The 22,395-nt window shown below is 42.3% G+C and overlaps 1 protein-coding gene and 1 pseudogene across 1 annotated transcript; both read right to left on the reverse strand.

Moving 5' to 3' along the window:
* Positions 1-863: 863 nt before the first annotated feature.
* LOC129813423 (L-threonine 3-dehydrogenase, mitochondrial-like) lies at positions 864-5,319 on the reverse strand. Its single transcript, XM_055865758.1, has 8 exons — positions 5,124-5,319; positions 4,559-4,601; positions 4,293-4,363; positions 3,977-4,126; positions 3,686-3,858; positions 2,928-3,018; positions 2,559-2,828; positions 864-2,173 (listed from the first exon to the last, which is right to left on the reverse strand). The coding sequence occupies exons 1-8, from the start codon at positions 5,314-5,316 to the stop codon at positions 2,028-2,030; spliced, it is 1,137 nt and encodes a 378-aa protein (XP_055721733.1). The 5' UTR covers positions 5,317-5,319; the 3' UTR covers positions 864-2,027.
* A 4,975-nt stretch (positions 5,320-10,294) lies between these two features.
* LOC129812494 (myotubularin-related protein 9-like) lies at positions 10,295-19,562 on the reverse strand (annotated as a pseudogene).
* Between the last annotated feature and the right edge of the window lie 2,833 nt (positions 19,563-22,395).

Consider the following 22,395-nt stretch of genomic DNA (forward strand, 5'->3'; position numbering starts at 1 on the left):
AGATCTACTACTCACACCACTCCTCTCAGGATCCCTCCCCCTTGACCCATTTTCCTCTACTTTCTTCACTGCCTCAGCATATGACAACTTCTGCACTACTCTTACCCTGGAAACATCAAACTGCCTCTCTTGCACAGGACATTTCTGATCCCCAGCCCCATGGGCACACCTACAACTAACACATACCAATACCTTCCCCGAAGCTGGTTGAAAGAATGCCAAGAGTGTGCAAAGCTGTCATCAAGGCAAAGGGTGGCTACTTTGAAGAATCTCAAATTGAAAATATATTTTGATTTGTTTAGCACTTTTTTGGTTACTACATAATTCCATATGTGTTATTTCATAGTTTTGATGTCTTCACTATTATTCTACAATGTAGAAAATAGTAAAAATAAATTAAAAAACCTTGAATGAATAGGTGGTTCCACACTTTTGACTGGTACTGTATGTGTTGTCGGTAGGCTGATACTGTAAGCAACATTCTATCTCAATGTTACATTCTAACAATCAAATGTATGTTATGTATCAATCAAACCTAATGAAATGTAATATATTTTTCACCACAGTTCTCTTTGGATTGTAGCTCAAAATATTGCTGGAGTTATGAAACCCTATGATGAAATTCAAAATTATTGAATGATCAAATCAAATGTTATTGGTCACACACACATATTCAGCAGATGTTATTGCAGATGTAGCGAAATGCTTGTAGGCCAAGGTCTGTTCATCAACACACAGTAGGCCTACCGCTTAGTAGCCTAGAATACTGCCATAATAAATCAGTCCCCCAACAGCAAATAACAAAACAGAATGAGCAAATTAAGAGATTTATTCAATTTCTGATCAAAAGTACACTGCAATTTTGTTCATTACCCACAAATATATTTCTAATAAGTCTTTCATTAAAAATAAGGCTTCAATTCTGAATATATTTGGTACCCATTTGTACCCAAAATAACACTGTGCCTGTAAAGAAATATGAAGATATTTGAACATTTTCTGAAGTTGTGTTGTAAAGGCAGGCCTTTTTATAAACATTGTGGATTTTCTGTTTCTTCTGCATCCATTATGCCTGATAGGTTTCCCTATATCTCTCACTGCTGCTGTGTCATTTCACTGTGCCCTCTATACTACCCTAATGCAGCAGGCCAAGAGGGAAATGAAAGCCAACCCCTTGAGATACTGTAAACTGATGGTAGGGGTACTCTACCTACATGTACATATTACCTCAATTACCTTGACTAACTGGTGCCCCCACACATTGACTCTGTACCGGTACCCCCTGTATATAGGCTCGCTATTGTTATTTTACTGCTGCTGTTTAATTATTTTTTTCTTTTATTTTACTTTTGTTAACTTTTTTTTTTTTTTACTTAAAACTTATTTTTCTTAAAACTGCATTGTTGGTTAAGGGCTTGTAAGTAAGCATTTCACTGTAAGGTTGTTGTATTCGGCGCATGTGACAAATATAATTTGATTTGATTTGACTTAACTATATGTACAATTATTTGCCTGAAGCCTATTTCCCCCAGAGGTTTGAGGCTTATGTTAAACCTGCTATGGTACTTAAATGATCGCTATCACAATTAAAACAACATAAACTGAAGAAAGTCACAACAGAAGAGAATGATTGACAGTATGATTCCCTAAAATGAGTAAGGCTGCTATTATGAGAGCGTGTGCTTGTTGCCTACCGTGTGTGTGTGTGTGTGTGTGTGTGTGTGTGTGTGTGTGTGTGTGTGTGTGTGTGTGTGTGTGTGTGTGTGTGTGTGTGTGTGTGTGTGTGTGTGTGTGTGTGTGTGCGTGTGTGGTTTCAGTGTCCACTGTCGTGGCAAGTTGAGTGGTTCTGGCTGAAGACTCCTGGTTTGAAAATAGTCCCTGGTTTATTTGTAGAATATTGCTGACATACAAAAGGTTCCTGGTTTGGAAATTATGGTTAAAGAGGGTCTGTTGTGATAGGCAGACCCAGAATGAAGTGGATTTAAGGGAATAGTGATTGGCAGGTCAGTGTCTGTGAGTGGGGCCCGCTAGCTGACTGGCAGTCCGGCGTTGGTCTTCTTGTCACGGATGGAGCTTAGCATGTCTGAGACGAGCTCCTCAAGCCCATAGGTCGACTTCCAGCCCCAGTCTCTCTGTGCATTGGAGTCATCAAACCTCACTGGCCAGCTGTCCGCTACACACCAGGGAACAATCATGGTCAAGAGTTATTTTACACATCACAACTTTCATAAGACCCAATAATGACATGATTCATGACTGGGGACCGTGTGAAGCAAACCCAGAGCAAATAAAATAACATTTGATTTGATTCGATTTGAAATAGCAATGCTGTAGGAGGTCAAGGATGAGAGAAAGGCTGACATGTAAGGCGTACAATATTTAATACTACTACAAAAATACAATGTATATCTACTCTAGCCTATACACCATGAAGGAGAAAACGTTCCATATACTTCTGTTATGGCTTAATTCAAATCACACATCTTGAGGTTCAATAACAATTAAAAACACTCCACAGACAGTCAGACACACACCAATAAGGTGAACAATGAACATACCAATGGTCTGGCGGACAGAGTCAGGGTTATAGGTGACCTTGAGGTGGGGCAGGTGCTTGCGGATTTCCATGGCAACTTCCTCAGGGGTGAAGCTCATGGCAGCGATGTTGTATGTGCGCAGTGACAGTTGGAATTCCGGGGCCTGCATGAACTCCACAGTCGCACGGTGGCAGTCACCAATGTGCATCATGGGCAGACGTGTGTCAGCGCGTAAATAGCACTCGTGGTGACCTGTGCTGAGTGCATCGTGAAAAATTTGGACAGCATAGTCTATGGGAAAGGAGAGCAAAAAAGTACACAGAATGTATTGGAATATATCCCTATGGCATTAATACTTTAATAAATGATTATATGATAAATTTGGGTTACCTGTTGTTCCTCCCCCAGGCTGTGTGTTAGCTGAAATTATGCCAGGATAGCGTAGGCAGCGGAAGTCCAGTCCATACTTGTGATGAAGATACTAACAGAGAGAGATTTAACACAATCAAAGCAAATAACCAGCAAAAGCATATTTCACTTTATCTGCACTACGTTAATTAATTGACTTACTTTCTCTGAAAAATATACATGTGAAAACTCTTGCTTTAAGAGAGGACCGGCAGGTTGTGTGCTCTTGCTTTAAGAGAGGACCGGCAGGTTGTGTGCTCTTGCTTTAAGAGAGGACCGGCAGGTTGTGTGCTCTTGCTTTAAGAGAGGACCAGCAGGTTGTGTGCTCTTGCTTTAAGAGAGGATCGGCAGGTTGTGTGCTCTTGCTTTAAGAGAGGACCGGCAGGTTGTGTGCTCTTGCTTTAAGAGAGGACCGGCAGGTTGTGTGCTCTTGCTTTAAGAGAGGACCGGCAGGTTGTGTGCTCTTGCTTTAAGAGAGGACTGGCAGGTTGTGTGCTCTTGCTTTAAGAGAGGACCGGCAGGTTGTGTGCTCTTGCTTTAAGAGAGGACCGGCAGGTTGTGTGCTCTTGCTTTAAGAGAGAACCGGCAGGTTGTGTGCTCTTGCTTTAAGAGAGGACCGGCAGGTTGAGTGTATGCAAGAGTGTGCATTTGACAGCAATGTGGTCGCATTATGACTGCATCTATGACTGTTTGTGTGTTGATGTGTGTATATTTGTGTGTGTGAACATAACAGGTCACACCTCCCCCATCAGTTCACCGTGCACTTTGGAAACCCCATAAATGGTGTGAGGCCTCTGGACACACAGGTCAGGTGCGGGGTCACGGGGAGAAGAAGGGCCAAAAGCTCCGATGGTGCTAGGGACAAAGAGACGTAAGCAGCTCTCCAGAGCCAGGTCCAGCACATTATGAAGGCCTAGAAAGAACAGCAAGGAGTGAAGCTTTAGACAAAAACATACAAACCTTGCAAAAACGGATACTGTGATACTGCCCTGGATACTGCAATAGCGTGTGTGTGTGAATTTGGAGCTGACCTGTGATATTAATCTTGCGTGCCAGGGCCACATTGGCCTCTCCCACAGCACTGAGTAGAGCGCTGTAATGCACCAGCCAGGTGATGCGGTTATTCACCACCAACTCTCTGAGGTTCTTATAGTCCAACACGTCAGCATACACAAACGGGCCTGAGGGAGAGGAGAAGAGATTGACAAACTACAGATTTCCCCTTCAAGGCAGGGGACATGTTATTTTCTCCAGAAAAGAAGAGGATTTGAGAAGCGCAGTATGGAGATGTGCATGAACATTGAGATCAATAGAGAATTGTTGATCGGTCCAACTAAGAAAACTTACCACTTCTGTACACTTCTGGTGGAGCCTTTTTAATATCCGATAGGATAACGTTTTCTGTTCCGTACTGATTCCTACACATTGATATTCAATTAAAAAATGACATTTCAGTTAATTCCTGGAATTTACGGAATTTAATTGGATAGGAGCCCAACCCCAGAAGGTAAACTAGATGTTAAGTGAGAATTCTACAATCTGTGGAATATTCAGGCTATCAACATCGAAGAAATCAGCATTGAAGAAAAGATTGCTCTTTAGTTTTTTCTTACCTCAGGATTTCTGCAAGCCCCACACCTAACTGGCCAAGGCCGCCTTAACCATGAAGAGAAAAATAATGGATAATACAATGCAGAATTCATAAGCATTCATGAAGCAACACCATCTCAATTGTCACTTTGTATTTGCTAAAAGGTCTCAGAGAATATATGGTGAAAATGTGTTTCTTATGTACAATTTCAGAAAAAAGTAGGGCTGGATGTTTTGTCATATTCTGCTTCAACCAGGCTGCAACCTTTTTTGTTTTCACCAAAGCTTTATGTACAGACAAAAACTGGCCTCAGTCTATTATTCTGCCCGTGGTCACTTGCTGGGGCCTTTTTGTCCCCAGTCTACTCACAGCCTATTGTACTAAGGAAAAGAGGATTGCCACTTACGGAACAGTGAAAACAACTCGAAATGACAAAAACTAGAATGACAGCATGCCTATGCTTGTATAATTAAAAAAATACAGATTTTACACAATTTCATAAACACATATACATCCTATATGGCCTATCTATAGACTATGGGCCATAAAGTGTTATTTGCTACTTGAGATAATAAAAAATAGTTAACCTGTGATGAGAATTCGTGGGTTCTCCGCAGTAGGTAGGTCAATTGAATCCTGACTGTTCCACCGGCTGTTCTGTCGGGGTGACCCACTAAAGCCGCGGAATGACAAACTACGCGCCCGGCTGCGACAGCCATGGCAGAACGATCCGAATAGAGCTGCCGCGGAGGGCATACAGAACCGCAAACCCGGTAGCATGGGGAGCTGTTGCCCCTGTGGAAAAAGTTGGATCAAAGACAATAGGCTATGTTATCTATTTCATCCGGCAAATCAATCTCACTTAGTAGGAATGACACCATTTAGGCCATAGCCACGGTTCATTCTATGGATTAATTCAAAAATTACAATTTGAACAGTGCAATGGAAAAATCAAATCAAATTTTATTGGTCGAATACACATATGTAACGTTAGCAGATGTTATTGCGGTTGTAGCAAAATGCTTGTGTTCCTTGCTCCAACAGTGCAGTAATATCTAACAATACACAACAATACACACGAATCTAAAAGTAAAATAATGGAATTAAGAAATATAGAAATATTTTAAGACGAGCAATGCAGGAGTCCAGAGTGTATTTATATATATATATATCAGATCAACCTGTATTTGTCACAAGCGCCAAGTACAACAAGTGTAGACTTTACCGTGAATTGCTTGCTTACAAGCCCTTAACCCAACAGTGCAGTTTAAGAAGAGTTAAGAAAATATTTACCAAGTAGACAAATAAAAAGTAATAATAAAAAGCAACACAATAAGAATAACAATAACGAGGCTATATACATGGGGAACCGGTACCGAGTCAGTGTGCAGGGGTACATATTAGTTGAGGTAATTTGTACATGTAGGTGGGGGTGAAGCATATATGTGTATATATATATGTATATATGTGTGTGTGTCTGTGTTTGTGTGTGATGGGCTGTATAGACATTATGGACCTAGTGTGGATAGAATATGTAGTATATCTGAAGAATACGTGGATAGAATAGTAAATGTACAGCAATAGTTGAATAGGATGGCCTTGACTAGAATACAGTATATACATTTGAAATGGGTTAAACAGTATGTCAACATTATTAAAGTGACGAGTTTTCTATGTCTATGTACATATGGTAGCAGCCTCGAAGGTGCAGGGGTGAGTAACCGGGTGGTACCCTGCTTGTAACAGCGACTAAGTTCAGGGCAGGGTACTGGATGGAGGCCAGCTAGTGGTCTATTTAACAGTCGGCCTTGAGATAGAAGCTGTTTTTCAGTTACACATCCGTACAACAATGAAGAGGTTAGTTGACCGTGATAGGCTATAGGTTAGTTATGTAACATTGTTGTTTAGCCCATTTTAAAACATAAACTTTATACAATTCATATTGACTGAAACACCACGCGTTATCTTTCAGAAGTAGAATGGATACAAAACAACATGTTACCTGTGTGCTGACAAAAACCTGCAATAAGTCTCTGTTTATGCCAACCACCTGTTGCCCAAACTGAAGACTTTACAGATCGCACAATCGCATTTCACGCTATGTTACAAACGAATTTATGAAAATTGCGTTGGTAAAACGGTTTTCATGGTAGTTAACTCTTAGAATTAAAAGATTACCCTCCGATTGGTCACAGATTGGTCACAGATTAAGCGCACCAAGCATCCATTGGGTAAAGCTAGATAAACGGCTGATGAAAGTCATGCTGGGATATGTGGTTTTCCTTGTTGTGATGTAAGAGCGCAAGAGGGCGTGACTCAATTGTAAAGGACTACAATATCCAGCCTGCAAGGCAATACATGTGGGCAAACATGCTGACTAGCTGCTCACAGTGTATTTGTATTGTGTAGAAATGTTTAGCTGAGTTTGGCTTGAGCAGGACTGGAGCGTAGAGGCTTACTTCAGAGTCAGAGAAGGGATCAAAATATATTTGACAAGTGACAACAAGCATTATGCTACTTATTACAGTTTGGTGTAATATATGTCACCTCAGGTGTAGCGTGTGGTGTATAAGTCAAATGCTGGGAAGAGGACTGATGATTCCTGTCTTTAAAACCCAACAGAAACACACATCAACCAAATCAGAATAAAGAAAAATGTATTAACAAAAACAATAAGATACACTACCGGTCAAAAGTTTTAGAAAACCTACTCATTATTTTTACTATTTTCTACATTTACATTTACATTTAAGTCATTTAGCAGACGCTCTTATCCAGAGCGACTTACAAATTACATTGTAGAATAATAGTGAAGACATCAACACTATGAAATAACACATATGGAATCATGTAGTAACCAAAAAAGTGTTAAACAAATCAAAATATATTTTATATTTGAGATTCTTCAAATAGCCATCCTTTGCCTTGATGACAGCTTTGCACACTCTTGGCATTCTCTCAACCAGCTTCATGAGGTAGTCGCCTGGAATGCATTTCAATTAACAGGTGTGCCTTCTTAAAAGTTAATTCGTGGAATTTCTTTCCTTCTTAATGCGTTTGAGCCAATCAGTTGTGTTGTGACAAGGTAGGGGGGTTGTGCAGAAGATAGCCCTATTTGGTAAAAGTCCATATTATGGCAAGAACAGCTCAAATAATCAAAGAGAAATAACAGTCCATCATTACTTTAAGACATGAAGGTCAGTCTATACAGAACATTTCAAGAACTTTGATAGTTTCTTCAAGTGCAGTCACAAAAACCATCAAGCGCAATGATGGAACTGGCTCTCATGAGGACCGCCACAGGAATGGCAGACCCAGAGTTACCTCTGCTGCAGAGGATAAGTTCATTACAGTTACCAGCCTCAGAATTTGCAGCCCAAATAAATGCTTCACAGAGTTCAAGTAACAGACACATCTCAACATCAACTGTTCAGAGGAGACTGTGTGAATCAGGCTTTCATGGTCAAATTTGTCACGCCCTGGCTATAGAGAGGCTTTTTATTCTCTATTTTGTTTAGGCCAGGGTGTGACTAGGGTGGGCAGTCTATGTTCTTTTTTCTATGTTGTTGTGTTTCTATGTGTTTGGCCTGGTGTGGTTCCCAATCAGAGGCAGCTGTCTATCGTTGTCTCTGATTGGGAGCTATACTTAGGTAGCCTGTTCCAACCAGTGTTTGTGGGTAGTTGTTTTTTGTTTCGTACCTGTACCAAACAGAACTGTTTCGGTTATTCTTTTGTCATTTTCGTGTTTAGTGTTCGGTTGTTATTTAATTAAATATGAACACGCAACATGCTGCACCTTGGTCCTCATCTTCTTCTCTTGAATGCCGTGACAGAATTGCTGCAAAGAAACTATTGCGATAACAACACCCACCCGTAGCACGCGCTCCAGCAGGTATATTTCACTGGTCATCCCCAAAGCCAACACCTCTTTGGCTGCCTTTCCTCCCAGTTCTCTGCTGCCAATGACTGGAAAGAATTGCAAAAATCGCTGAAGCTGGAGACTTATATTTCCTTCAATAACTTTAAACATCAGCTATCCGAGCAGCTAACCGATCGCTGCAGCTTTACATAGCCCATCTGTAAATAGCCCAGCCCACCCAAGCCTACCTCATCCCCATATTGATTTTATTTAATTTTCTGCTCTTTTACACACCAGTATTTCTACTTGCACATCACCATCTGCTGATCTATCACTCCAGTGTTAATTTTCTAAATTGTAATAACTTCGCTACTATGGCCTATTTATTGCCTTACCTCCTCACGCCATTTGCACATACTGTATATAGACTTTCTTTTTTTCCTAATGTGTTATTGACTGTACGCTTGTGTAACTCTGTGTTGTTGTTTGTGTCGCAGTACTTTGCTTTATCTTGGCCAGGTTGCAGTTGTAAATGAGAACTTGTTCTCAACTGGCCTACCTGGTTAAATAAAGGTGAAATAAAAAACTAAAATACTAAAGGACATCATAAGAGGAAGAGACTTGCTTGGGCCAAGAAATACGAGCAATGGACATTAGACCGGTGGAAATTTGTAATTTGGTCTGGAGTCCAAATTGCAGATGTTTGGTTCCAACCGCTGTGTCTTTGTGAGACGCAGTGTGGGTGAACCGATGATCTCCGCATGTGTATTTCCCACCAAAAAGCATGGAGGAGGTGTTATGTTGTGGGGGTGCTTTGCTGGTGACATTGTCTGATTTATTTATGATTCAAGGCACACTTAACCAGCATGGCTACCACAGCATTCTGCAGTGATACGCCATCCCATCTGGTTTGGGCTAAGTGGGACTATCATTTTTTTTTCAACAGGGCAAATGACCCAACACACCTCCAGGCTGTGTAAGGGATATTTTACCAAGAAGGAGAGTGATGGAGTCCTGCATCAGATGACCTGGCCTCCACAATCCCCCTGCCTCAACCAAATTGAGATGGTTTGGGATGAGTTCTACCACAGAGTGAAGGAAAAGCAGCCAGCAAGTGCTCGGCATATGTGGGAACTCCTTCAAGACTGTTGGAAAAGCATTCCAGGTGAAGCTGGTTGAGAGAATGCCAAGAGTGTGCAAGCTGTCATCAAGGCAAAGAGTGGCTATTTGAAGAATCTCAAATCTCAAATATATTTTGATTTGTTTAGAACTTTTTTGGTTACTACATAATTACATATGTGTTATTTCATAGTTTGATGTCTTCACTATTATTCTACAATGTAGAAAATAGTAAAAAAAAAACTTTAAAAAAACCTTGAATGAGAAGGTGTGTCCACACATTTGACTGGTACTGTATGTGTTGTAGGTAGCCTGATACTGTAAGCAACATGAGTAGGTGTTCTAAAACTTTTGAACGGTAGTGTATATGTGTTTTGTCCTGGAATGCATCATAGTACTAGGCTAAGGTTAAAAGGACATCACATTAGTCCTGCAAGAAATAAGCTATGAAATCGTTTGAATTCATCTTGTGAAATGTGTGATAGTGAACAATAATACACATTACATTTTCCCTGATCTCTTAATTCTAGAAAACAAAATCTGGACTTGCAGTGAAAACAGTATAAAAAAGGTAGTTAGAGTAGATATGTGTCATCATGAGAGAAACATTTTTAACAATGAGGAACTTTCACAGTATGCGATGCAATTTGATGTCCATAGGAGCAGAAATCTCTTGCAATAAAAGTAGATTTGTTCTCTCCCTCAACAGTCTATCAACCAGGATGAGCCTCCAGTGTCTCTGTGTGTCACTGTATTGTTATCCTCTCTTCATCAATGTTTTCAACTTTCCTCACGGCACTCAATGACAAGGTTTCGTATCTCCCCCGATGTTCCCTCAGGTGAAGAGCATGTTGGGTCCACCTCAGGAGCAGACCTTAGACACATCCAGAAAGAGACATGTTATTCGGGAATAATTAAATATTTTTTGGTGTGTATTACTCATCGATTAACTGTTTTAGTAAATACTCTAAATGTAATAGCTATTTCGATTCACCCATCCAACATTCAGCGTATGTCAGAGGGCTGCTGAAGGGGAGAGCAGCCCCAGATCTGCCTGTATTACTGTAACTCACCTCTCCAGAGCTGCAGGGACTGTGGCTGGACGGAGGGCCAGATGACCAGCTCAGTGGGCTCATACTGGGGGTTAGAGTAACGCTCCCTCTCACAGGGCCTCAGGAGGGACTGGAACAGACAGTGGGTTCTCTCCTTCGCCCCTGCAGCACACCTAACAATAGACATGAAGAGCAAGTGGAAAGGTACAGACAGATGCGGATTTAGTGTGGATACACTATATGCTTGGACAAGAACTGTGGATATAAGGAGTCTGGACAACGGATGAATCCAGGTGTCACACGTCTCAACTCTCCTGGTCGCTGTTGCAGAGGAAGGTGCCATAGTCTGAAGTGTAGACCTCATTGGCCAGCCGCAGCAGCAGAGGCTCAGAGAAACCCGCGGCCAGGGGGAACTGCCGGGCCAGCTGCCACACACAGTCCATGTGCTCCATCACTTGATCTAAAGAAATTATGAATTACCAGACACTGACGATGATTTACGGATGATGAGAAGCACATTTCTTTATTGATAATAATGTGGGGTAGAGATGTCCTCTTGATTGTTGCTGATCACCTGCAAACGAGAGCAGACATGAGAGTTTATGGTCGAACGCTGTCAATAGGTTTGTGCGCTCAAAACCCATTGTTGTGCGTTGCCCAGTATGTAACTCTATGTTCATGTATTTATGATCAGGAAGTACAACTGATGTATTCATGTTTGACTATTAAATTATGAGGGTTAAGCTTAAGAAATGTAGCTGCTTACCTTGTTTTCCTCATTAATTGAAGAGGGTTATCTGTTAATTTCCTGGTCTGAGAATTGACGGGAAAATGGGGCGTGTTTGAGCGCATAGTTTCTTACTAGTATTGCCGTAGTAGCTTATCCCATGGGGACGTACAGTACATGTTTATATCCCTGGTTCTATTTATGCTTAAAGCATTGTGTAGAATCTTTATTAAAATGTGTGCACTATGGAAATACATTTATGTTTATAATATGAACAGGTGTATATTGTAATGGTTGCCCTTGATTCTGAGTATGCATCCTGGTAATCTGTCTGGACCTGCGGTCTTGCGAATGTTAACCTGTTTAAAGGGCTTACTCACATCGGCTATAGAGAGCGTGATCACAAAGTCATTTGTAACAGCTGGTGCTCTCATGCATGGTTCAGTGTTGTTTGCCTCGAAGTGAGCATATTTGGTATTTAGCTCGTCTGGTAGGCTCGCGTTACTGGGCAGCTCCCGACTTCCATTTGTAATCTGTGATATACTGAACAAAAATCTAAACGCAACATGCAACAATTTCAAAGAGTAAATTGAAATAAATTCATTAGGGCCTAATCTATGGATTTCACATTGCTGGGCAAGGGCACAGCCATGGGTGGGCCTGGAAGGGCATAGGCCTACCCACTTGGGATCCATGCCCACCCACTGGGGAGCCAGGCTCAGCCAATCAGAATGAGTTTTCCCCCACAAAAGGGCTTTATTACAGACATAAATACTCCTCAGTTTCATCAGCTGTCCGGGTGGCTGGTCTCAGATGATCCCACAGGTGAAGAAGCTGGATGTGGAGGTCCTGGGCTGGCGTGGTTACACATGGTCTGTGGTTTTTAGGCCAGTTGGACCTACTGCCAAATTCTAAAACAAAGTTGGAGGAGGCTTATGGTAGATAAATTAACATTAAATTCTCTGGCAACAGTTATGATGGACATTCCTGCTGTCAGCATACCAATTGCACACTCCCTCAAAACTTGAGACATCTGTGGCATTGTGTTGTGTGACAAAACTGCACATTTTAGTGGCCTTTTATTGTCTCCAGCACAAGGTGCACCTGTGTAATGACCATGCTGTTTAATCACCTTCTTAATGTGCCACACCTGTCAGGTGGATGGATTATCTTGGCAAAAGAGAAATGCTCACTAACAGGAATGTAAACAAATTGTGGCATTTTTTATGTTGAGAAATAAGCTTTTTGTGCATAGGGAACATTTATGGGATCTTCAATTTCAGCTCATGAAATATGGCTCATGAAACACTTTCTAATTTTGTTCAATATAGTTTTCAAGCCCTGCCACGTCTGATGAGTGTCAGAGCCGGTGTAGTAGGATTCGATCTTAGTTGTGTATTGACGCTCTGCCTGTTTGATCGCTGGGGCTGAGCTCCCTGACATACATGACCTCTATTACAGGCGGTGTCAGAGGAAGGCCCGAAAAATTGTCAAAGACTCCAGCCACCAAGTCATAGACTGTTCTCTCTGCTACCACACGGAAAGCAGTACCAATGCATCAAGTCTGCCCCCAATCCATGAATAGTTAATCAAACAGCAACTTGGAATATCTGCATTAACCATATTTGCAGTAACTTGGACTCATCACTTACGCTGCTGTTTTATTTCATTTTTACCTTTATTTAACTAGGCAAGTCAGTTAAGAACAAATTCTTATTTTCAATGACAGCCTAGGAACAGTGGGTTAACTGCCTGTTCAGGGGCAGAACGACAGATTTGTACCTTGTCAGCTCGGGGATTTGAACTTGCAACCTTTCGGTTACTAGTCCAACGCTCTAACCACTAGGCTACCCTGCCGCCCCGCCCCTGCCGCCCCTGTTACTGTTAACTATCTGTCACTTTACCCCTACCTATATGTACATATCTAGCGTAATTACCTCTTACCCCTGCACATATACTCGGTACTGGTGCCCCTTGGGTTTGTGTATTTACAGTATTATTGATTTTATTTTTCTGTTTTACTTTTATATTATTTCTGCATTGTTGGGAAGGGCCCGTAAGAAAGCATTTCACTGTTAACCAACACCTGTTGTTCACAAAGCATGTAACGAGTACAATTTGATTTGATTGTTAATTAATCATTGTGTGAAACGTATTCCCATTGGCGGATGCATTGTGGGTATCCTTATAAGAACCCTGCTATTTCATTGTTTGAGAGAGGCAGGGAACAGGTCAGCATGCTGCCAGTTTTAAAGCTATACTTGAGACACCTGGGTTTTTCTTTAATAGAGTTCCACATATTTTGATTCAGATTGTCTTTGATCATCAACCACTGTTATTTTCTTTTGTAAATACAGTTTTCGCCAGTCTATTTTCTCCATCTACAAATAAAAATGTTCACTCTGGAAAAGATAAGTCAATATCTGCTGTTGCCTCCTCACTGTTATAATCCAACCGCATGGCCAACCTTACACACACACACACACACACACACACACACACACACACACACACACACACAGGAAGCCGGCCAGTGTGCGTGTATTTGGGTCCAGGATGAGTTGGGCCAAAGAGCTCACCAGAAGGGTGGTGTCTGTGCCCTCTGAACCATGGACTAGAACAGTGTGGCCATTCCTGGACACACACAGAGCACTATAGAGGGTTACATAACATACACTGAACAAAAATATAAACACAACAATTTCAAATATTTTACTGGATAGACAGTTCATATAAGGAAATCAGTCAATAGAAATAAATTAAATCAGGCCCTAATCTATGGATTTCACATGACTGGGAATACAGAAAACCAGTCAGTATGTGGTGTGACCACCATTTGCTTAATGCAGTGTGACACATCTCCTTCTCATAGAGTTGATCAGGCTGTTGATTGTAGCCTGTGGAATGTTCTCCCACTCCTCTTCAATGGCTGTGGGAAGTTGCTGGATATTGGCGGGAACTGGAACGCGCTTTTCGTACACGTCGTTTTCAGAGGATCCCAAACATGCTCAATGGGTGATTATGCAGGCCATGGAAGAACTGGGAGTTCTCCAGCTTGCTCAGTAAGCAGTCCACACTGTGGGAGGGATCCCCACAGGCCTCCACCAGCTTTATCAGACTCTCCTGGAGCACCTTTCTCCTGGGGATACACTCATACAACTATTCAGTCAATAGGTATAGAGCTATTCAGCCAAACAAATGTGGCATTGTTTGGCATGACAAAAAAAGGGGTTGGCTGAAGCAGAAACAGCCTGGCAACTACGTTAGACATACGTAGCCACAAACACATGAAAGAACTCACACACAACAGGCAAACACACAGACACCTTTCCAGTTGGCAGTGCAGTCTCTTCCAACAGCTGTAGCTAGATCTGGACTCGAACCTGCACTCTGTCATCCTGGTCTGCTGAGCATATTGCTTGGAACGGGTGTCAACGATGTAACCCAGCCCAGAAATGTCAATTACCAACTGGAGGAGGAGCGCATCCTCCCAACAGCGTTTCCTATTGGCTCCCTTCAGGGTCCGGCTGCTGCACATGATGACCTGGGAAACACAATTTTGCTATTTGATACTGTAGATGCCATCTAAAGACAAAAGTGCATCATGACAACATTAATGGCATTGTAGTGACATGAACGTATCTGTGTGACTGCAACTCCATTTGTGTGCGTGTGTGGGCTCCCGAGTGGCGCAGCGGTCTAAGGCACTACATCTCAGTGCTAGAGATGTCACTACAGACCCTGGTTCGATCCCGGGCTGTATCACAACCGGCCGTGATCGTGAGTTCCATGGAGCGGCGCACAATTGGCCCAGCGTCGTCTGGGTTAGGGGAGGGTTTGGCTGGCGTACGCCATCATTGTAAAGAAGAAGTTGTTCTTAACTGACTTGCCTAGTTAAAGGTTAAGACACACAGAGTAGTCTCTGTTCACATGACTCAGTCTCTACCTGTCCTGCTGCAGGGGGAGATGAGTCGGAAGACACAACACAGATACATATTGTTCACTGCTAAACAATGAGGGTGATTTGTGGTTCTATATATACAACCTTTTGAGGGCCATATATGAAGCGAGCCATTGAACCCTTTTTGGTTTGAAATAATATGATTTCTTCTAACAGTGCCATTAGGTTGTCTTGACATAGCGATTCCCAGGTTATCATATGTTTTAGAACTACAGTAGCCTAAATGTACCATGTCAAGGGTTTCACAGGAAGCTGACTATATAGCTTAGCAGGGATTCATGTTGTTTCCCACATATACTGTATACACTACACAGTCATAATGTAGTAAGTGAAACCACATGTACTAGGCTGCAGGGCTGGTATTGTGGTCTCAGCAGGATGAATTGATCTGAATCTTGACCCTTCCATTGTGTCTGCCCAGTGACCCATAGGCATGTTGCTCTGTTCCCAACCCCCTCTGTGGACTTCCTGATCCCAGCGCTCTGTTTTCCTGTCACATGTGAAGACCTGGATTATAGTCTGTGATGATTGTCTCTGATTTTTAGATTTAATGCAACAACGACAGGATATCTGTGTGTGTGTGTGTGTGTGTGTGTGTGTGTGTGTGTGTGTGTGTGTGTGTGGCACTTACTAGCTCCTCCATTTGAGCGTAGTTGTGTGCAGGCGATGAGAGACCCCACTGGTCCTGCAGACTGAGTTTAAGCGATCTGTAGAAAAATGTATACATTTCGGACACACTTACCAGAGAAGAGAGAGACCACAGAGAGCGAGAGCAAGAGAGAGAGGGGGGGAGCGAGCGAGAGCAGAGGGGGATATGTATGAATGACAAAAAGTCACTAACTAGCCAAAATAAAATGCTGGGTGTGTATGTAGAGCCTGTGTGTATTCTACCACCCTGCTACTGTACCTCAATGTCCAGCTAGAGAACACACAGTACCTTACACTTGAGGGTGATTGTTCCAGAGGACCCGGATGGCGTTGATATGAAACACACACACCATTATAAGGGCCTGTCTCACCCTACACATTACACTCAACACTACCCCTCAGGGTTCTATGATCTGGGCGGAAAAAGAAAGTCTTGCCTCCCCCCAAAGAACTGCATGAAAAAGCAAAGCAGCTGGTGGGAGTGGAATTTCTCTAAGTGACAGTATGTGAGGCCCACATGTCCCCTCCATTACAACTCGTTGTCTGCAGTACACCTCCAAATGTACTGTCTGAACCAGATTCATCACTGCTGCAAATGAATGCTGAAAGTCCTCAATTCTTTGCAGTTCATGACAAAAAGCATGTGGAGGAAAACAATAAGAATCCTCTGTTCCTTTCGCACAGTGCTGCGGACATGGATAGCAGCATACTGCGAAACACAAAATAACACATACAGACTCACACACAAGGTATCTCACAATTATGTCAATCCTTTGTCTCTGGCCTGTACTAGAGAAGAGGCTGGAATAGCCCAATAGGTTTTCCATAATGGGCAGGGAAGGAGAGAGAGTTAGGAGGGGGCTTTGGTTAGTGAGACATCCTTATATACAGCAAACTTAATAATAATAAAAAAAAATAATAACAACAGTAATAATAATAATAATATATTCCGTTTAGCAGACGCTTTTATCCAAAGCGACTTACAGCCATGCATGCATACACAGAAACCCTGACGCAACATTCACTGAGTGATTGTAGGCAGGGCCAGATTACAGAACAGACAGGCAGGGCCAGATTACAGAACAGACAGGCAGGGCACGTGCCCTGGAGCCCCCAGCCTCCAGGGGGCCGCCAACCCCCCCAATTTATTTATTTTTGATAAATGTGAAGAATTGCGGGAAATTAGATTGGAAACCGCAAAATGTTCTCTCAGCCTCATGGCAAAATGTGTAGAATTGCAGAAAATTTGCTTTAAAACGGCAACATTTTCTCTAAGCCTCATGAAAGAATGTGTAGAAATAGCATTATATAACTGCATATATTTCTCTCTGCACTATGGCAAAAACTGTTTTACAAAAAAAAAAAAACGATAATATTGTTTTCTTCTATTATTTGAATAGAACGACCCCGGAGTCAGTGCCCCAGGGCCCCAAATGTGGAAATCCGGCCCTGTGTATAGGATGGGAAAATGTTAACATGTTAAACTTTATTAGTAACTATTAGTAGACCTATGCCCAATATGACAATTGGCTGTCAACACGTTGAAATATGGGGTTTAAGCAATATGGCAGCAGTTCTGTATTCTAGGCTATATGGTCCATCAATCCACCTTTGAATATTGGTAGGCTATACTCAGTGGTGTAAAGTACTTAAGTAAAAAGTACTACTTAAGTAGTTTTTTGGGGTATCTGTACTTAACTATTCATATTTTTGACAACTTTTACTGTGCTACATTCCAAAAGAAAACAAGGTACTTTTTACTCCATACATTTCCCCTGGAGACCCAGAACTACTCGTTGCATTTTGACAGGAAAATGGTCCAATTCAAGAGAACATTTATTTATTTTTCCTTTATTTAACTAGGCAAGTCAGTTAAGAACAAATTCTTATTTTCAATGACGGCCTAGGAACAGTGGGTTAACTGCCTTGTTCAGGGGCAGAACGATTTGTACCTTGTCAGCTCTGGGATTTGATCTTGCAACCTTTCGGTTACTAGTCCAACCATTAGGCTAAGCTACCGCCCCATCCCTGGTCATCCCTACTGCCTCTGATCTGGCGGACTCACCCAACACAAATGCTTTGTTTGTAAATTATGTCTGAGTATTGGAGTGTGTCCCTGCCTATATAAAACAAATAAAAAATGTTGCCATCTGGTTTGCTTAATGTAAGGAATTTGAAATGGTTTATACTTTTACTTTTGATAATTATGTACATTTTAGCAATTCCATTTACTTTTGATACTTAAGTATATTTAAAACCAAATACTTTAAGACTTTTACTCAAGTAGTATTTTCCTGGGTGACTTTCACTTTTACTTGAGTCATTTTCTATTAAGGTATCTTTACTTTTACTCAAGTATGACAATTGAGTACTTTTTCCACCACTGGCTATACTTTCATGAACAAGCAGGCACCTATTGGCCCCACCCCACTTACGCATAGCCATGGGAAGTAAGGGGTCGCAGGGTGCTGCAGCACCACCAGAAAATTCCAAATTAAAAACGAATATTAATTTGTAAAAGTGCACTTGGCCTGATCTGATCTGTCATTTCTGCACCACAGCAGCTGATCTGTCATTTCTGCACCACAGTAGCTGGTCTGTCATTTCTGCACCACAACAGCTGATCTGTCATTTCCGCACCACAGCAGCTGATCTGTCATTTCTGCACCACAGCAGCTGATCTGTCATTTCTGCACCACAGCAGCTGATCTGTCATTTCTGCACCACAGCAGCTGATCTGTAATTTCTGCACCACAGCAGCTGATCTGTCATTTCTGCACCACAGTAGCTGATCTGTCATTTCTGCACCACAGTAGCTGATCTGTCATTTCTGCACCACAGTAGCTGATCTGTCATTTCTGCACCACAGCAGCTGATCTGTCATTTCTGCACCACAGCAGCTGATCTGTCATTTCTGCACCACAGCAGCTGATCTGTCATTTCTGCACCACAGCAGCTGATCTGTAATTTCTGCACCACAGCAGCTGATCTGTCATTTCTGCACCACAGTAGCTGATCTGTCATTTCTGCACCACAGTAGCTGATCTGTCATTTCTCACAGACACAGCACTAGGACCTGCTGAACCAGAACTTTTAGCAAGTAAGTCGGTTCATTTCACAAATTTAGCAGCTTCGGCCTCAAAAGCCCTTTTTTTAGTCTCTAACTTTTTCGCTACTGTACCTTTCTGTTTTTCTGTTCTGACTTAGTGACTGACGGAGAGTCAGAGCGGGTCTCACTCTCTTTGATTATGTGTGCTTTACTTTGAATGTTAATTCGCGCCACCTCAGCTCAGGCAATCAGAAAACCGGGCCGACCCATCTTCGTAGGGGCCCAGCCTTTGCCCACTGGTCAGCCAAATGCTTAATATAGATTATTATGGAAATCTGAAGACACAACAACTAGGATAAGTTTCTAATATGACTAGGATTATGCCTTCTGGACAAAGAAAGAAAGTTGATATGAAACCAATAGAACAGGAGAGAAATTACATGAGGAAGTCTTTAGGCCTATAAAGTAATTCCCTAAATGTTTTTAATAATGGATTTAATGGTGCTCTGTGGGATGTTTAAAGTTTCTGATATTTTTTTATAACCCAACCATGATCTGTACTTCTCCAAAACTTTGTCCTTAACCTGTTTGGATAGCTCCTTGGTCTTCATGGTGCCGCTTGCTTGGTGGTGCCCCTTGCTTAGTGGTGTTGCAGACTCTGGGGCCTTTCAGAACAAGTGTATATACAGTTTAAGTCAGAAGTTTACATAGACTTAGGTTGGAGTCATTAAAACTGATTTTTCAACCACTCCACACATTTCTTGTTAACAAACTATAGTTTTGGCAAGTCGGTTAGGACATCTACTTCTACTTCAACTGTATTTACATTTACATTTACATTTAAGTCATTTAGCAGACGCTCTTATCCAGAGCGACTTACAAATTGGTGCATTCACCTTATGATATCCAGTGGAACAACCACTTTACAATAGTGCATCTAAATCTTTTAGGGGGGGGGGGGGGGGGTTAGAAGGATTACTTTATCCTATCCTAGGTATTCCTTAAAGAGGTGGGGTTTCAGGTGTCTCCGGAAGGTGGTGATTGACTCCGCTGACCTGGCGTCGTGAGGGAGTTTGTTCCACCATTGGGGTGCCAGAGCAGCGAACAGTTTTGACTGGGCTGAGCGGGAACTGTACTTCCTCAGAGGTAGGGAGGCGAGCAGGCCAGAGGTGGATGAACGCAGTGCCCTTGTTTGGGTGTAGGTGTGTATCTCCCAGGCATATTACATAATTTATGCAGCAGCATACAAGACATTTTTGTACTCACCTTGGTGTGCTCACTTGAATAGGAAGGTGGCGCAGCAGTCGTTCGTGGGCCAATTTTGTCATCAAAGTCAGGCATTATCTGGATTTATGGTGCTTTCAAGACAACTGCGAACTCTGAAAAAAACAAGGTTGAATCAAAGACGTCAGTGATCTTCAAGTTGTTGCTCTAGAAAGAGGCCAGAGTTCCCGACTTGCAATTCCCGAGTTGGATGACCGTTGAAAAAGTATTTTCCCAGTCTAAGCTCGTTTTTTTTTCAGAATTTCCAGTTGTCTTGAACACACTTGAAGTCAGATTTCCCAGTTCTGAGTTTCCAGTTGTTTTGAAAGCGGCAGAAGTCATGCTGGATTGACAGCATGACCAACGTTGAATGTTTATCCTTTTAAGCTTGGAAAAGAGACCCTTAAACCCAGACTTGGGACCACACACCCACTCCACTGAATAGCAGGCTAGTGATTGCTTTGCAATGCTTGCAGTTAGCCACTGATTCCTTCCAAACCACTCATTGTTGAATTTGCGATTTCCAACTTGTTGTGTATATAACGGATGTGAAATGGCTAGCTAGTTAGCGGTGGAGCGCGCTAATAGCATTCCAATCGGTGACGTCACTTGCTCTGAGACCTTGAAATAGTGGTTCCCCTTGCTTTGCAAGGGCCGCGGCTTTTTTGGAGCGATGGGTAACGATGCTTCGTGGGTGACTGTTGTTGATGTGTGCAGAGGGTCCCTGGTTCGCGCCCGGGTATGGGCGAGGGGACGGACTAAAGTTAAACTGTTACATGTAATGTTTGTTTATGTCCAATGGCCGATGAGCAGCGATACATTTTATCTATAATTTCTCTTCATATGACAAGGAATGAAAAGGATTTGCCAGTAGATTGTTGACTTGATTCAAGATGATGACTGCGAGTTTGCTAGCTAAGATTTTGAAAGTATGATGTTGACATGATCAGTCCAATCAAAGCTACGGTAGATACAATGTGATTTGACGTCATTTTATCTGTGGCCAATGACCTTGAGCCTTCTTGGATGGGCACTTCTTATGTAACTCTACGGCAGCACCGAAGGGTTTGAATTTTCAAGCTCTACTCTTACGCTTCAAACACACCGACAGCGTCATTGCATTTTGGTACACCCAGAATAACATTCATTTCCAATAAAACCCTGAGTTTGCCTTGCAGCGTTGCGTTGCAGAGACAGTTGCAGTGCGTTCGGTGTGGTGCATAAGTTGGATTTATCAAACATATGCACTGTATATGTAGACGGCTTGACAGAAATGGTAGCAGAAGGTGAATGTTGAACTTTTGTTGCATACATATCCAGATGATGCTGCATACTATTTTGCGCAAGGACACTGTCAGCGTGTTTGAAGCGTTAGAGTTTGCGGTGACGTAGTGTTCCCATGAGTGACAGAACACTGAGCCAATCACAGCGCAACTAGAGAACATTACCAACCCCTATGCTACGTATTTTATGCTGGCTGTCCCACCACCACAGAAAACACTGAGCTAGACTGAAACACCAACTGACCACAACAACACAACATTTGACCACAACCACACAACTGCTGACCACATCTAGTGACCACAACCACAAAACTACTGACCACAACATCTGACCACACATCTAAATCACCATAACTACTGACCACCCCAAATACTGACCACAACCACCTGGCCACAACTACTGACCACAACCTCACAACTATTGACCACACAATTACTGACCACAACCACACAACTGCTGACCACATTTAGTTACCATGACTACACAACTACTGACCACAACCACACGACTTCTGACCACAACCACAAACTATCGACTGCAACCACACAACTTTTGACCACAACCACACAACTGCTGAACATATTTGGGGACCACAACTACTGACCACAACCACACAACTTCTGACCACAACCACACAACTGCTGACCACATTTAGTTACCATGACTACACAACTACTGACCACAACCACACAACTTCTGACCACAACCGCAAACTACCGACTACAACCACACAACTTCTGACCACAACCACCCAACTGCTGAACACATTTGGGGACCACAAATACTGACCACAACCACACAACTTCTGACCACACAACTAATGACCACAACTACACAGCTCTGGTCTGCACTAAAAATTATTACTACTTAAATGTGCAAAAATGTGCATATAATTAC

This window comes from Salvelinus fontinalis, chromosome 16, assembly GCF_029448725.1.
Source record: "Salvelinus fontinalis isolate EN_2023a chromosome 16, ASM2944872v1, whole genome shotgun sequence".
Taxonomy (NCBI): Eukaryota; Metazoa; Chordata; class Actinopteri; order Salmoniformes; family Salmonidae; genus Salvelinus; species Salvelinus fontinalis.